General features: G+C 56.8%; 11 protein-coding genes across 11 annotated transcripts; 9 read left to right on the top strand and 2 right to left on the bottom strand.

Annotated features, from left to right (window-relative positions):
• Nucleotides 1-116: 116 nt before the first annotated feature.
• PHYSODRAFT_511792 (hypothetical protein) lies at nt 117-857 on the top strand (the record flags this gene model as incomplete). The annotated part of the gene is made up of 1 exon (XM_009532360.1): nt 117-857. The coding sequence occupies one exon, from the start codon at nt 117-119 to the stop codon at nt 855-857; it is 741 nt and encodes a 246-aa protein (XP_009530655.1).
• A 556-nt stretch (nt 858-1,413) lies between these two features.
• Nucleotides 1,414-2,091, top strand: PHYSODRAFT_302931 (hypothetical protein; the record flags this gene model as incomplete). Its single annotated transcript, XM_009532361.1, has 1 exon — nt 1,414-2,091. The coding sequence occupies one exon, from the start codon at nt 1,414-1,416 to the stop codon at nt 2,089-2,091; it is 678 nt and encodes a 225-aa protein (XP_009530656.1).
• An 893-nt stretch (nt 2,092-2,984) lies between these two features.
• PHYSODRAFT_546949 (hypothetical protein) lies at nt 2,985-4,104 on the top strand. The gene is made up of 4 exons (XM_009532362.1): nt 2,985-3,439; nt 3,521-3,709; nt 3,789-3,963; nt 4,009-4,104. The coding sequence occupies exons 1-4, from the start codon at nt 2,996-2,998 to the stop codon at nt 4,044-4,046; spliced, it is 846 nt and encodes a 281-aa protein (XP_009530657.1). The 5' UTR covers nt 2,985-2,995; the 3' UTR covers nt 4,047-4,104.
• Nucleotides 4,105-4,214: 110 nt separating this feature from the next.
• PHYSODRAFT_286573 (hypothetical protein) lies at nt 4,215-4,764 on the top strand. The gene is made up of 2 exons (XM_009532363.1): nt 4,215-4,338; nt 4,430-4,764. The coding sequence occupies exons 1-2, from the start codon at nt 4,252-4,254 to the stop codon at nt 4,703-4,705; spliced, it is 363 nt and encodes a 120-aa protein (XP_009530658.1). The 5' UTR covers nt 4,215-4,251; the 3' UTR covers nt 4,706-4,764.
• A 530-nt stretch (nt 4,765-5,294) lies between these two features.
• Nucleotides 5,295-5,787, top strand: PHYSODRAFT_512440 (hypothetical protein; the record flags this gene model as incomplete). Its single annotated transcript, XM_009532364.1, has 2 exons — nt 5,295-5,348; nt 5,422-5,787. 2 exons carry the CDS (start codon nt 5,295-5,297, stop codon nt 5,785-5,787), a joined length of 420 nt encoding a protein of 139 aa, XP_009530659.1.
• Nucleotides 5,788-5,894: 107 nt separating this feature from the next.
• Nucleotides 5,895-7,614, bottom strand: PHYSODRAFT_259120 (hypothetical protein; the record flags this gene model as incomplete). The annotated part of the gene is made up of 3 exons (XM_009532365.1): nt 5,895-7,007; nt 7,079-7,193; nt 7,274-7,614. 3 exons carry the CDS (start codon nt 7,612-7,614, stop codon nt 5,895-5,897), a joined length of 1,569 nt encoding a protein of 522 aa, XP_009530660.1.
• Nucleotides 7,615-7,791: 177 nt separating this feature from the next.
• Nucleotides 7,792-8,309, top strand: PHYSODRAFT_286574 (hypothetical protein). The gene is made up of 2 exons (XM_009532366.1): nt 7,792-7,819; nt 7,906-8,309. Exons 1-2 carry the CDS (start codon nt 7,817-7,819, stop codon nt 8,221-8,223), a joined length of 321 nt encoding a protein of 106 aa, XP_009530661.1. The 5' UTR covers nt 7,792-7,816; the 3' UTR covers nt 8,224-8,309.
• A 401-nt stretch (nt 8,310-8,710) lies between these two features.
• Nucleotides 8,711-9,188, top strand: PHYSODRAFT_511266 (hypothetical protein; the record flags this gene model as incomplete). Its single annotated transcript, XM_009532367.1, has 3 exons — nt 8,711-8,766; nt 8,854-8,927; nt 8,998-9,188. 3 exons carry the CDS (start codon nt 8,711-8,713, stop codon nt 9,186-9,188), a joined length of 321 nt encoding a protein of 106 aa, XP_009530662.1.
• A 177-nt stretch (nt 9,189-9,365) lies between these two features.
• PHYSODRAFT_513943 (hypothetical protein) lies at nt 9,366-9,987 on the top strand (the record flags this gene model as incomplete). The annotated part of the gene is made up of 2 exons (XM_009532368.1): nt 9,366-9,482; nt 9,559-9,987. 2 exons carry the CDS (start codon nt 9,366-9,368, stop codon nt 9,985-9,987), a joined length of 546 nt encoding a protein of 181 aa, XP_009530663.1.
• A 116-nt stretch (nt 9,988-10,103) lies between these two features.
• On the top strand, nt 10,104-10,727 carry PHYSODRAFT_512792 (hypothetical protein; the record flags this gene model as incomplete). Its single annotated transcript, XM_009532369.1, has 4 exons — nt 10,104-10,145; nt 10,208-10,318; nt 10,392-10,517; nt 10,596-10,727. The coding sequence occupies 4 exons, from the start codon at nt 10,104-10,106 to the stop codon at nt 10,725-10,727; spliced, it is 411 nt and encodes a 136-aa protein (XP_009530664.1).
• Nucleotides 10,728-11,226: 499 nt separating this feature from the next.
• On the bottom strand, nt 11,227-13,896 carry PHYSODRAFT_302937 (hypothetical protein; the record flags this gene model as incomplete). The annotated part of the gene is made up of 6 exons (XM_009532370.1): nt 11,227-11,899; nt 11,972-12,114; nt 12,181-12,319; nt 12,389-12,436; nt 12,792-13,481; nt 13,556-13,896. 6 exons carry the CDS (start codon nt 13,894-13,896, stop codon nt 11,227-11,229), a joined length of 2,034 nt encoding a protein of 677 aa, XP_009530665.1.
• Nucleotides 13,897-14,373: the final 477 nt, after the last annotated feature.

Below are 14,373 nucleotides of genomic sequence, written 5' to 3' on the forward strand. Positions count from 1 at the left end.
GTGTGCTCGTCAACTGTAGGAAACGCTCTTATAGTGTGGAATATGTCCCACAACTGTCAATCATCTGCCAGTCAACTGTCACAATAGATTTCGGCTCGGTCGGAACGCGGCGCAAGATGAGCGACGACATCCTGGACAACATGTCCCTCTCGGACGACGAGATGCTGGACAGCTTGGCGGACGACATGCTCATGGAGATGGCGGAGGAGGAGCAGCAGCAGACGGTCGTGCAGCAAGCGGCGGCCTCCGCCGTGCCGCCGTCGTGGGCCCGCGGCGCCGTGGCGACCCCCAGCGCCGCGCCTGCTGCGCCCAACATGCCCGACCTGGGCCAAATGATGTCCCAGATGATGCCCATGATGTCCCAAATGTTCGGCGGCAACGGCGGGGCCAACCCCATGTTCGGATGCGGCGCCAACTCGCTGCAGCAGGCCCCAGTGTCGTGGCAGGAGCTCGTGAAGCGCCACGTGCCCGCCGCCGAGCAGCAAGACTGGCTCAGGACCATCGACAAGGATGCCACCAAGCTGCGCGTGGCCAGCGCGGCCAAGGTGCTGACCAAGCCGCACAGTCGCTCCTATCGCACGAAGCCGTCAGCCATGCCGAACGTGTACATGGAGGTGGGCACGATGCTGGCCAACATGCTCAACGAGGCCGTGCGCTCGTCGCAGCTGGAGCACAACCGCCAGTGGCAGGAGCTGCGCGACGGCCTGGTGTCGCAGCTGGCGCAGACCGGCATGACCAAGGTCTACGAGAACAAATTCAAGGCCATGCTGCGGCAGCGCGTCGCCAACGACCCGGACTACCTGGCGGAGAAGGACAGCGAGCGCTATCGCAATATCACGGAGGCGCTCGCGGTGTAGAGCGGGGGTGCTTGAACCTAAGAAGTAGTAGAACGATGCCGATGAAGGCAATGTTGAAGCAATGTTACGGGTTTTGTTGAAAGAGTGTTGGAAGTTGCTCACCTTGGGTAATGAACGCCGGCCTTGGCCGATATGGACGCGTCGTGCTAGATAATCCCAGGAGTTCATGAAGAGCTCGTGGGGCCTGTTGTGCGTCGAACCTATTGGTAGCAGAGTGAGCAGTGCAGGTCCTGCACTGCAGAAAGTCATCAAACCGTGGATATGTCAGCGTTGCGATCGTCTGTCTGTGCACTCAACCTTCATTTTAGTATCCAAGCTGCAGCTCGGTAAGTGATCGCCCGCATCGAGGACGCGTCGCGGCTTGTAACATCGCTTGTGTCTCTCTGCGTAGTGTGCAGTGTCACGGATACGTCGTCTAGTCAGGCCAGCTATGCAGCGGGTTTGGCCATTGTGGCGGCCTACTCTGCGTCGCGGAGCTTCGCGATGGTCAGTCGCTGCGTTGGCCGCGCTGCTCCTCTCATCGCTATGCTGGTGCCAGTTGTCGGAGCTTGCAGAGATGGACCACGCGCTGGTGCGTGGCCTGCCCTCGGGGATTCGCAGCTACTGGTGTGTGGAGCTGGAAGGCCACATCGACAGCCACTACTACCGCCCAGAAGCCTGCGTCACTGCTCGCAAGCGCACCGAGACCATCACCGAGCTCGTCCGCATCTTCAGTGCAATGCTCGACAAGAGGGACGTGGACTACTGGGTCGACAGCGGCACCTTGCTGGGTCAATTCCGAACGCAGTCGGTCATCCCATGGGACGACGACGCCGACTTTGGCATGACGATGGAAGGGTACGAGCAGCTTCGGGACAAGCACTGGGCCGTTCCCGACGGGTATGAGCTCCAGGTCTACGACAGCAAGATCCATCGAGCCCGGAACCGCGACTGGAACATCCCCGCTCGGCTCGTGGACAAGACCTACGGCTTCTACGTGGACGTGTTCGTGTTTGTCGAGTCCGAGGCCAACGGCGTTGAAATGCTGGGAACGCACCCGTCGAGCTGTTGGCACGCGTGCTCCAAGTGTCTGCAGATCGACCGGTACGCCAAGCTGCTCCTCATTCCACGATACTACGTGTTTCCGCTTCTGAGCTGTCCGTTCGCCGACTTTCGAGTACTCTGCCCAGCCCGACGAACATTGTACCTGGAGCATCTGTACGGCCCAGACTTCCGAATTCCTCGCAGGACGTAGTCACCAGCGACGAAATTGCTTTGAGTATGGGCTTGCACAGGTGATCCAGCGAATAGAGCACTGAAAGTTTTTACGTGTGTCGAGGTGGTTGCTTTGTTAGACACTTCAGCTTGACATACCACTAAAAGAAAAAAAGGATGCACGATCACTCTGCAATGGAGCAGCATAGATTGGAAACACTGATGAACGCACACTTATGTAAGTTTGAAAGCGTAGCCACCACGAGATCGAAAGAAGTGTTCATCAAGTCGGCCATCTACCGGCCGAGCAGATCAGAGTAATGCTCGATGCCGCCATGAACTGTTTGGTTCCAGATTCAAACGCGGCGCGGATTCTTGTCAAACTGAACGGCGTGAGGAGAATTACCGCATGCTCGAACATTTGTGGAGATCGGCGTTGCTGCCAAGGGTAACATGACGCATGCGCGTCCTTGAAAGTGCATGGCGGTCGTCTCGCAACCTCGAGTCTGCATGGAGTGTTGTGTACTGCGGCCACGCCACGAGCCTAGCCGATACCAGAAAACAACGAGAGCAGGCAACGAACGCCTGCCGCCGCAGAGCCAGCGCGGCAATCTCGCTGCGCGGATCGATTGGCCTCGGGACCGTCGCGATCTGAGCAGAAACGGCGTGTTCGACGTGATTGGTCGTGACGTGGCAAGGTCGATGTCGCAAGTACGTACCGTGGTATCTACATTTCGACCCCTTCAAAAGCTACCCTACCGATTCTCACAAATAAAAAGAATCTCACAGTCCAGATCCGATAGTAAACGACAGTTTCGCATATCGATTTATAGAAACTTGACGTTACCCGACAAGTGTCTGTGACGGCCGAGCAGCTACAAATCGCGGGGTTGCTGGAGGCGCTGGCTTGGAGGGCATTCCCGAGCTCGTGCCGCAGCGCGAACATGACGGCGGCGCGCCTGCTGGGCCGGAGCACGGAGCGCAAGCTGCGGCTGCTGTGTCTGCACGGCATGTACCAGGACGCGGCCACGTTCTCGGCCAAGACCAAGCCGCTGTGCGGCGCGGACGCGAGCGTGGACTTCGTCTTCCTGGACGGACCTTTTACCATCGTGCCGCCGATTCTCGCGCGCCAGAGCAAGCGCGCGAGTGCCTTCTCCGCCGCCGCGCCCAGCAAGCCCAAGCGCGTGCGCTGCGCCAAGAAGACGACCGAGTTCCGCGCGTGGTGGCGGCCGCTGGGCATCCACCAGGAGGACCCCGGTAGCTTGGACGGAGACCGCGACGTGCTGCTGGACTTCCTGCGCGCGAAGCTGGACGAGGTCGGGGACGTGGACGGAGTCATCGGTTTCTCCCAAGGGGCGAGTCTCGCGGCGTGGATGTGCTCGCACGAGGTGCGTGGGGTAAGCGCGCTCGGGTGTGAGCGCGCAGTAGTAACTGACGGACTCTTGTTGTTGCTGGATCCTTGTGTGCAGGCCCGATCTGAGCTGCAGTGGTCTCCAAAGCTGGCCGTGCTCATCGGCAGCTACCTGGGCTCCCCGCAGTACTCATTGGAATCGGGTGTGGTCCCGGACATTGCGTCGCTGCACGTGTTCGGCTCGAACGACTACGTCATTCCGGCCGCCAAGAGCCAGCAAGTGGTGGACATATTTAAACAGGAAGAGGTGCGTTCACTCGAGTGGGCCCGCTACACGTAGATGTAGCTGTTGAAGACTAACACTTCATTGTTGTTGTGGTTGCCAGACCATCCAGAACCGCGTGCTGACTTCGGTGCACACGCAGGGCCATGTGATCCCCAAGTGCGACGCGTCCAGGGAGCTGTTCGAGTCGTTCCTGGCCCTGCAGCAGCTGCGATTGCTCGGCAGCTCCAGCATTTCGCCCTCGGCGTCCTCGGAGGTCGGCGAGCGCGAAGATCTGGCCCCCTCGGAGGCTCTGGCGTCCCAGCGGGTCTGCGCGCTGTGAGCCCCCGAGCACAAGCACCAAAGTGTCCACCAAGTGTAGCCATTTTATTTCATGCTTAGTTTCATCCAATGATAAGGCTCCTCGATCTAATTTGCTGAAATTCATTTCCCCCAATCGCGTTCGTCTCCGATCTCAAAATGCCAAAACACGGTGTGTTCCTGCGCACCACGAATACTTGGCGCATACTCAGCGCCAGTCTAAAAGGCGGCGGGGAGGAAGCAAAGCGCAGCGAGAGAGACCAACCATGTCGGCCGAGGACGTCGCCAAGGCCTTCGTGCAGCACTACTACACCACGTTCGACACGAACCGGGCGGGGCTCGCCAGCCTCTACGTACGTCTCATGTCGCCCAACCCACCGAGAAGAGCCCAGTGCATGTAACTAAGTGTGTGTATCATTATCATCGTGTCTGAATTCTCTGCAGCAAGGCGTGTCGAACATGAGCTGGGAGGGCCAGATGTCCACGGGCCAGCAAGCCATCATGGCCAAGCTGCAGGGACTGCCGGCCGTGCGCCACGAGTTCCCCACCGTGGACATCCAGCCGTCCACGTCGGGCAACGCCATGATCATCTTCGTGCAGGGCAAGATCCAGATCGAGGAGAACAACCCGATCCAGTTCACGCAGGTGTTCCAGCTCGTGGCCCACCAGCCCGGCCAGTACTACATCCACAACGACGTCTTCCGCCTGCAGTACGGATAAGCGACGGGCTCGCTACGTTAGTTCCAAGTCGGCAGGCACGCGGGCGGAGGCTCTACCAGCGCCCACTTTTCCTATAGTTTAAAGGGGGTTGAAGGCAACGCAGCAGCGGAGAATGAGGATGTCCCGACCAGGTCGACGTGGAGTGAGGTGAAGATATTTTTTTCTGTGGGGAAGACACGCTACATGTGGCACTTTGAGCCGGCGAACGAGAGCGACGTAGGAGACGGACGGAACACGGTGAATAGATACTCTCCCCCTCGATATCGACGCGTTAGCCAACTGTGCAGTTGCAATCGGTCCCAGTTGGTGCTTTGGCTTGTGCAGGAGGACTGAGCCGGAAGCACGGATTTAACGTGCTGCGCCGTATATTTAGCTGGAGAGCGAAGACGTTCGCGCTGATAACCCGCTGCTGCGCAGTTGAGTAGAATTGGCGTCGTCGTTGCTGCGTGGAATCATGAGCGCTGCCGGTCCTCAACCTACAGGCGCTCCAAGCAGTGTGAGCACCCGTTCATGTGCCCTGACCTCGTGTCTGTTGTCGCAACTAAACCCGTTGTCGTTATGCCCCCCAAAGCCGTCCCGAGTGACGCTCATGGAGCGCCAAGCGTTGGAGAAAGGAGACGTGTCGATGCTTGCCACTCTTCGCGTGCGTGACCGATATCGTTCGTTAGTGCGCGAAGCTTCCTCTAACCCAATTGTTCTTGCTTGCGTATGTACAGATCGGTGAGCTGGACAAGCTTGTCGCTGCAATGCGGCAAAAGCAGGCGATCACCCAAGCGGCAATGGACCACTACGAGAGCGAGATCGTCCACATTGATCGAGAGGTGGCCAACATCATGGCGCGATACACGCCCATGTGCAAACGCCTCGAAGCCCGTCGGCAGGAACGGAGCGAGTTACAGCGGCAGCTGGACGTTGCCTCTCGACAATTCGGAGACGTTCTGGCCGCCACGAAGACGCGGCTTCGTGCGAGCTCCCACGAGCATGTGCAGCATATTCGTCATGAAGCTTCAGCGGAGCTTGCAGGCGCGCGAGGCTACGCGCTGGGCCGCAATAGCACCGTCTACCAGAAGCCTCGCAAGTAAACTAGCTTTGCACCAACATATTACTGCATTTCAACGCCTCCCTCTCCTGCTGCTGTCTACTAAACCTGCGCAATAGTGCCGAGCGCGGCTGGAGTAGACTGCGTGTCTTACGGCGAGGAGGCCTTACCGTCGTCTTCATCGTCATCATCCAACCGGTTTCGAAAGCTGCTTGGCGGCGGCGTCGACTGCTTCGACTCCTTGGATTCTGCGAGGTTGGCCAGGGACGACGCCCGTGTAGATGCTAAGTTACCTGTGCTCTCCACGTTCGTGTTTGTGTTCAGGCCGCTGGAGCCAACGACAACAGGGGCCGTGTCTTGGTTGAGCTTCTTGAAGTTGACGATTTTCTGAAAGATAAACTCGAGGACGTGCTTGGCATCGCTGCGCTCTGGATCGAGCCGCGGCAGGATGCCAAGGATATCGGCGCTCTCGCGCACGTAGTACTCCAGGTCGTCATCGGAGCATTTGTTCGTAAGCTGCGCGAGCCGCAGGGACTCGCTAGCGAAGTGCTCGTCGAGATCGAATTGGTCCAGTGCTGGCGGAGGCGGCTCACGCAATGCGGGCGGAAATACTGCAGACTTGAGCGGTGGCAGTGGGCATTCAAACTGCGGAGGGATAAGTGTGAGAGGCTCGTGCTTGACACCAAGCTCTCGATAAAGATTTACAGCTTCGGGAATGAGAGACGTGTCGAACTTGAAGAGCGAGTCGTCGAAAAGCCTCGTGAAGTCCTTTGGAAGCTCCTCGCTCTCTTGCATACAGGATCGCAATCGGTCGCTGAGTGCTTGTGTGTCAGGTAACCGGACGTACTCGTTCAGATCCGGGTCTTCGGCGTCCTGGGGGTTAAGCGTGATGCCCTTATCTTTGAGCAACCATCGGAAAATAATTTCCTGGAGCTTTGAGTTCTCTTCCTTGTCGATCCATTCATCCACAAAGCACTGCGCTGAGCCGAATACGACCAGCCTCCCTGATTTTGACTTCGACGCGGGTGTTGCAACGCCGCCTTCTTGCCACGCAGCAACGACTGGTCTGTTCACCGGATACGATATGAAGCCCGAAGACAGAAGCGGAGCTGCTGGCTTCTTCACTGTCAGCGTCGCTCCGTAAGGGTATACGAAAGTGAGGCCCTTCTGGTCCTTTTCCAGCGCACCACCCGGACCCGTCGGTTTGACCATCGAATCACGCCCCGACGCCAGTAAATCCTTCCTGCCGTACAGCTCGTTCACCTGGTGCACCATACCAACATTAGTCGACCCACTCAGTTAGATGTCACAATGAAACAGAAATGACGCAGTACCATGCGCGCTAGCTCTCTGTTTACGACGCCGCTCGAGATGAGCACCTCCTTCGGGTGGTGATACTTGTGATATACCGTCCGGATGACTGCGTCCGGGTTCACGAATATGCCAAAGCTGCAACAACAAAAACAGTAGCAAAGCGTCAGGCTACAAGTGTCACCACAACTACACCAGATAGCGAGCGAGCCACGCACTCCTTGAGCCAGCCGTTGAGGTTGGTGTCGAACGTCTGCTCGCCGCCCTCGCCCAGCATGAGCAGGATGCTGCCGCCTCCGTTGAGAAAGTCCTTGAGCGTGGCGAACTCGGTGGAGCTGAAGCGCTCGCGCACGCCGGCGAAGACCAGCACGCTCGCGTCCTTTATCCGGTCCCGGGACAGGTCGTCCTTGTTGACGTCCACGCGGCACAGCGGCTTGAGCTTGCGCGCGAGCTTCTTGAGACCGCTCGTCGGGTAGAACTGCTCCTTCTTGGACGCGTCGAACAGCACCGTGGCCGACTTGCCCACCGCGGCGCCGCGCGCGTCATCCTGGCCTTCCATCGGAGCACGCGCGCAGTCAAGTGCGCGGAGGGGTCAACGCCGTGCCGTGCCGTGGATCCTAAAAGGTCGCGTCCGTCGAGCAGATCGTCGTGTGGCGTACACGAAGTTGGTGTGCCGCACACAGCGACCCAAATCAGGAATTTTCGACCGCCAGTCAGACAGACTCGGAAGGGGGATCTCACAGGCAAGGGCGGAAGGAAGAATGGTACGGCCGTGAGGGCGTTGGTAGGTCTGGCTGTAAGGTGAGCTGCAGCGGCTGACGCTCTTGTATGTGTGCTGGGGCGACTGCAGGCGGAGTTCCGACAGGCCAAGCACACCATCATCCTGGTGCAGTACACGCGCGACCCGAACTCGCGCACGTACCTGGACTTCGAGTCGGTGAACGGCGGCATGGACGGCGTGGTCAAGATGTACGAGGCCAAGCTCAAGCAGCTGAACCCGAACCTGAAGAACATCACGTACGACATCCAGGACCTGTACACGTACATCGACTCGCTCACGGACCTCACCGCGCTCGTGTTGGACCTCGAGACCAAGACGTACCTGCCCTGCGGCAAGGAGTGGATCAAGAAGAAGGTCTTCCAGGTGCTCAAGAACCAGGCCGGCTAAGCTGCATATAAGGAGGAAGGGAGGGGTTCCACCCCACCCGCTACGTGGTTGATAACAATGACGCACTGCAAAGGTTGTTCTTCTCTCTCTATTCCGTTCCGTGTTATCGGAGCTCTTGGAGCTGGTGTCGGGACGCTTGGTACAGGTAGAAGAGCTGCACGACGACGAGGGCGGTGAGCACCACTTGCAGGAACACGCTGGGCCCTCCACGCACTGCAGTTGAGAGCTTAGACAGGAGCGCCGCCGCTGCCAGCGCACAGAAGACTGCGACCGCCACGTCGAATGCTGGCAAAGTGGTGTCCATTATTGTGCTGCCCAATAGTGCACCCCATGTTCGGCCAAAAGATGAAAGGTTGCATTCATTACCGTACGTTTGACAGGGTTAATGTATGCAGACAAGTTTTAGTTTTGAAACGGCCTCGCCTAGCGTCAAGTCGACGACACACCACCCGAAGTCGAGCGTAGCGCGCGCGAGAAAGAGAGAAGCATGGCACAGGAAGCAGGCGACGCGGCCCCGGCGCTCGACATGGTCAAGCTCATCAGGTACCGCTGGCAGTGGCAAGCAACGTCGACGGTGGGAGAGCTCACTCCGTAATGTCATTTTCTACCGTGAATTTTGTTTTGTCGCAGCGCGGAAGGCCACGAGATCTACATCAGCAGGAAGTGCGCCATGGTGTCGGGCACCATCCGCGCCATGCTCAGCGGTGCGTGTCCGTATTGCTCACTTGAGGTTAATAACGATAGTGCAGACGCCGACACTGACGCATATGTTAGCAGGCCAATTCACGGAGAGCAAGGGCGAGATCACGTTCCCAGACATCAGCGCCCCCATCCTGGAGAAGGTCTCGCAGTACATGTACTACAAGACGCAGTACTCGGACAGCACGTCGCGGCTGCCGGAGTTTAACATCGAGCCGGAGATCGCCATGGAGCTGCTCATGGCTGCCAACTACCTCGACTGCTAGGCGCTACGTATCTGAGCTAACCCCCACACACACAACAACAACAACTCCTCACAGTCTAATACAGTCCCAACTCCACTCGATCTCCTTCATACTCGTTGATGGTCGTGAAGTGGTGGAGGCTGGGCTGCTATTCTCAGGCAGACTCTTCAGCGGAACACCAAGGATCGTCGAAGGCGGATGCTGCTTGCCAGGCAGCGACGGCGCGCGCGGCTAATACTGCAACAGACGATCTGCTTCGAGGCTTGGTTCGGCTTCCTCTTCTACCCGATATCGTGTCTTCTTCTACGGGACAAAGTAAGAAGACGCTTTTGGCTGCGAGTTGGAGTTGCTCTATATGCTGATGGTGTTTGTTTGCTTGTTTGAATGAAAGCTGGCTGCGCTCGAGTACAATTCGTCGCTGCAACGGGCTTTGCCTGTGTGCTGCTTGGTAGTATTGATCCCGGCGGATGTAGCTCGATACTACCTGGGCACGCGCGGGAACTTGCGAGCGCAGGTTTTCCCCCTCACAGCGTTCATGTTCCTGTCGGCGTGTCCAGTGTTCCCTGGCTTCGTCTACCTGACCTTCTTCGCTGAGCACCGCCTTCCTTTCGACGTTGTGGCGGGCACATGCTTTGTGTTGCTGCTCATAGCAGAGTGCATCACTGGCTATGTGGTGCTCCGGGAGTTGCTCAGACAAGAGGCGGCGCGCTTTCTCAAAATGAGGGAGTTAAGCGATATTACCACGAGCGAGGGCGACGAAGAGCGTGTTAGATTTCTACCTGGGGAAGATAGAGCGCCCATGGCCAGGTCCTGGCAGTAAAGCTAAAGCTTTGAATGGAGTTAAAACACCCCTGCGAATGTGTTGGGCATTGTCGGTTTGGCCCTACGACCGCTCGTGTCTTTTAAAGGATCGTTCGCACAATCCAAAGCGCTATCATGTCGGCGCTGCGCAGTATGGAGACAACCCACAAGAGCACGGTGAGGACCAGCTACCCGATACGGTAGGCCTCTACTGCATCCTAACTCTGTTCTGTGTGCAGACGGTGTTGCGCTGCAAGGTGGCGATCGTTGGGGACGCGACTGTGGGCAAGACGGCCTTGCTGCAGGTTCTGAAGAGCAACGGCCACGAATACCCGAAGAACTACGTTATGGTGAGGTTATACATGCAGTGAGCAAGGCTAGACGGATAGTTTCGTTGATGCTGCTGCTTACTTTTCTTCACAGACGTCCGACGTGGAGCTGTCGACCAAAAGCATTGCAATCCCGGATACGAACGTCGTCGTGGAGCTTTACCTCTTTGACTGCGCCGGCCAAAGCATCTTTAACCAACTCGACTTCGGCACTGTTCACGTACGTTTGTTTGCCCTGTGCATTTCTCGAAGGATGTTTGAAGCGATGCTAATTGTGTTGAGTGCGGTGCATTTTCAGTACAAAGGCGCGTCGATGGCTCTAGTGGTGTTTGATGTGAACAACAAAGAGTCCTTCAAGTCGTGCAGCAAGTGGTACCAGGACGTTCGTGACGCGTCTCCGAACCACAACATCCCTGGTATGAAGGACTAATGGCATGTCCTAGGGTATAGTGGTCCTAACGCGTTTTGTGGGGCTTGGTAGGTGTATTGCTGGCCAACAAGACCGATCTCCGCTACAATAACCGCGACGCTATCACTACGAAGGAGGCCGAGGAGTTCGCAGAGCGCAACGACCTCAAGTATTTCGAGTGCTCCGCGGTAAGCTCATGTTACATGATCCACTAACCGCAACACACTTGCTGACTTTGTTTATTCTTTTGGTATTCTTTTCGTATCTCCAGCAACAAAACTCGGGGGTTGAGGCACCGTTCGCGTACATTGCTGACTGGTTCCACAAGAAGTACCAAGCAGCAACGCAGCGCGCGTAAGAAGTAAAAAAAAACGTTGGAGGGTTTTCTAGCGATAAATCCCTCGCTCTTGATCCTTCCGATTGCAAAGATCACGATTTATTACTTCAAAATATTTGCTTAAGCTTACGTTCGCTTGGATATAACTAACTAACCGGCTTAAAACTGGACGAATGTGTCTACTTATAGGGGTTGCAGCTGGACATCTTTTCTTGGGATATCTCGGAATGTCCAAAGAACCGCCCAAACGCAGACAACCTGCAGGACGTGGAGCAGGTTGAGACTCGACTTGACGTCGGCACATCCGATGCCGTTGGCACACGAGAGCTCCTTGGGTTCGGTGAGAGTGCGCTGAACGGCCATGTACATTTGCCCAGTGATGACGATGATCGACAGACTGACGGCGACGAAGAGAATCTTCTTGATCTTGCCGGCGTGTCCGCTCTCAGGATAAAGAAGGCCATACTTCGGCTCAGTGACAACCGGTACCCCATCTGCGTCGTCACTGAGGGTTTCGATGTTGAATGAGCGGTGCATCATCCGCTCCGATAGCGTACTCGGCATCCGATGCCTCTTTTGAATCTCGAAGTCTTGCGGGCGTGAGAGCACCCGGAGTCCGTAGATGAGGAAGACCGTGCAGATGATCCCGAGCACCATAGCGCTCACTGCCAACTGCAGATACGCTAGACCCGTCGCGTTGAAGCCTTTGTACAGGAAGAGCAGCATGTCGTAGACGATGTAGAACGCCCAGATGAATACGATGATGGTACTCTCCAAGCACTTCAGGCGCGTCGGCTTAGTGACCACACCAGCTCCCTGCTGGATGACGAGCGCCCAGCAGCCCAATGCTAGAACACTGCGGGCAGCACGGCATTATGTTAGTCTTAGCTCATTATTACGACGAGGAAAGTATGACTAAGTTACGTACTAGCATGAGTAGAGGGCGGCTGTGCACGAGTCGCTCAGGAAAGAGTTGACGGGCCGAGGGATAACGTGGTCGTAGCTGGACGGATCGACGCCGCGAATCATCAGCGTCAACGACGCGTAGCAACAGAACGTGAAGTTGCAGCGCTGGAGATTGGACCCGTCGTGTTTGAACGCGCGCGCTGTCATGGTGGCGCTCGCGATGAGACTTACAGTGCCGACGACGCAGTACCCTATCTGGTAGGCGTGGTAGCTGCTCGGGTCGTAGGACGCAAGCGTTCTTACGCATCCGTCTTTCGTTTGAGCGAGCCCGTACCAGCAAGTCGAGTCCGTGATGTTCATCTCCGGGATGCTGTAGGTGTCGACCGCAAATTGGTGAATGTTAGTTAGTCGGCGTGCTCAAACTCGCCCACAGACATACAGACCGTGGGTAGTCGACATCATAAGCCATCCCCAGCCGCACATTCGACTGCAACGGTGCAGGCAGTAACAGGTCCACTCTGTAGAGTCCGGGCTCCAGGTCACCAGAGACTTGTGTGCAGGTCTCACCTTTGGTATCCACACGACAGCAACGCGTGACAAGAGTTGTATGGCTTGCAGTGGTCGAAATCGTAGTCGAACTTGAGTCAGCACGACCGATTTTGCACATTCCTCTGGCTCAACAAGGTGCATGGCCTCCCGCTCTATCGGATCCGTACTTCCTCCTTTACTTATCGTCATTAGCCGGCTCATGACTTGGCCGTACAATTTTACTGCTATCGAGCAGTGCTCGCTCACTACGAATATCACTAACACTTACACTCACACTAACATCGATCGCTCACGCCATGGTGTAGTGCGTCTGCGGCTGAGGCACCACCTCCTTCTTCTTGATCGTGCGGAAGGCCCACAATATTACCCATACGCAGACCACCTGCAGCACGTTGAGGTAGCTGAGGTTGGCCTTAATGGACGCGCACCCGATGCCGTTGGCGCACTGGAGCTCGTCGGACTCGTTCGCGGTGTGAGTGACCGCCATGTACATCTGCGCAGCGATGACGATGAGCGACACGGACTCGGTCACGAACAGGATCCTGCGGATCTTGGCCGAATGACCGTCTTTCGGCTTGCCGCGGTTGGCGAGCTTGGGCTCCTGCACCACAGGGACGCCGTCCTCGTCGTCGCTCAGACTGCCCATGTTGAACGAGTGGTTCATCATGCGCTCCGACATGAGCGTCGGGATGCGGAGCTTCTTCTCGCGCTCGTACGCCTGCAAGCGAGAGAGGACGCGCAGGCCGTAGATGAGGAAGACTGTGCTGATGATGCCCAGCATGATGGCGCTCCACATCAGATGCAGGTAGGTGAACCCCTTGCGGTTGAACCCCTTGGACAGGAAGAGAGCGAGGTTGTAGATGATGTAAAAGGCCCACACCACCGCCATCGCGATGCTCTCCAAGCAGATGAGGTGAGCTGGTCGCTCGCCCATGGCAGCGCCCTGTTGGATGATTGTGGCCCAGTACCCCAGAGTCAGAATGCTGCACACAACAAACAGGCACGAAGGTTAGACGATGGGTTGTGGCCGATAGCTGAGGGCCAACGAGCTACTTACTACACGGAGTAGAGCGCGGCAGTGAGTGAGTCCGACAGGAAGCTGCTGACGGGGCGAGGAATGACGTGTCCATAGCTCTTGGGGTCCGCGCCGGTTAAGACCATTGTCAACGCCGCGTAGCAGCAGAAGAGGAAGCTGTACTGCTGCAGCCTGGACGCTTCGTGCTTGAGTGACCGGATGTACATGACTGCGCTGGCGAGTGTCGTCACACTACCAAGGCTGATGTAGATAATCTGCACGTGCAGATACGCGTTCGGGTTATACGAGGACAGCGTGCGCACGCAGCCGTCCTCCGTCTGGGCGAGGCCGTAGTTACACGTCGCGTGCGTGATGTTGGACATCCTGCCTCCTTCCTATCCGACTTCGGCTCACCAGGGGAGAATGCAAAGTGAGTGAAGGGTGCGTCCTTGGACCCCATCTCGAGGACCACGAGCTCCGCTACGCGTCTGCAGCTGTTGCCTCTTCGAATGGACCGACTCAACATCTTGGCCTTGAACTCGTGCACAGCCGCTGGCGAAGCGTAGCACAGAAAAGCACCTGCGATTGATTTGGGGAAAACGTCAAAAGGTGTATGAATTTGAAACGTTTTGTCAAAAGCGGTTAACTCGTGTCATTAGGTGTATGCTAGACAGTATGTGTATGTGGTTCCAAGCGCACTAAGGTGCATCATAAAGCTGCATCAGCAACGAATGCGGTGACTGGTGTGTGGGCTTAGATCCAAATCCATAAAACCCGGGGTTAGTAAGGCTTCTACCTGATGCAACTAGCAGCGAACACGGTCAACTAATAATAGCATATAGAGCAACTGTACTCGACAA

This window comes from Phytophthora sojae, assembly GCF_000149755.1.
Source record: "Phytophthora sojae unplaced genomic scaffold PHYSOscaffold_6, whole genome shotgun sequence".
Classification (NCBI taxonomy): domain Eukaryota; phylum Oomycota; class Peronosporomycetes; order Peronosporales; family Peronosporaceae; genus Phytophthora; species Phytophthora sojae.

Bases quoted from the DNA above. Each gene is read 5' to 3' on its own strand.
- PHYSODRAFT_546949 (XM_009532362.1), top strand. From the start codon at position 2,996: ATGACGGCGGCGCGCCTGCTGGGCCGGAGCACGGAGCGCAAGCTGCGG. The intron at 3,440-3,520 runs GTGCGTGGGGTA...CCTTGTGTGCAG, and splicing joins CGTGGATGTGCTCGCACGAG to GCCCGATCTGAGCTGCAGTG. The intron at 3,710-3,788 runs GTGCGTTCACTC...TGTGGTTGCCAG, and splicing joins ACATATTTAAACAGGAAGAG to ACCATCCAGAACCGCGTGCT.
- PHYSODRAFT_286573 (XM_009532363.1), top strand. From the start codon at position 4,252: ATGTCGGCCGAGGACGTCGCCAAGGCCTTCGTGCAGCACTACTACACC. The intron at 4,339-4,429 runs GTACGTCTCATG...AATTCTCTGCAG, and splicing joins CGGGGCTCGCCAGCCTCTAC to CAAGGCGTGTCGAACATGAG.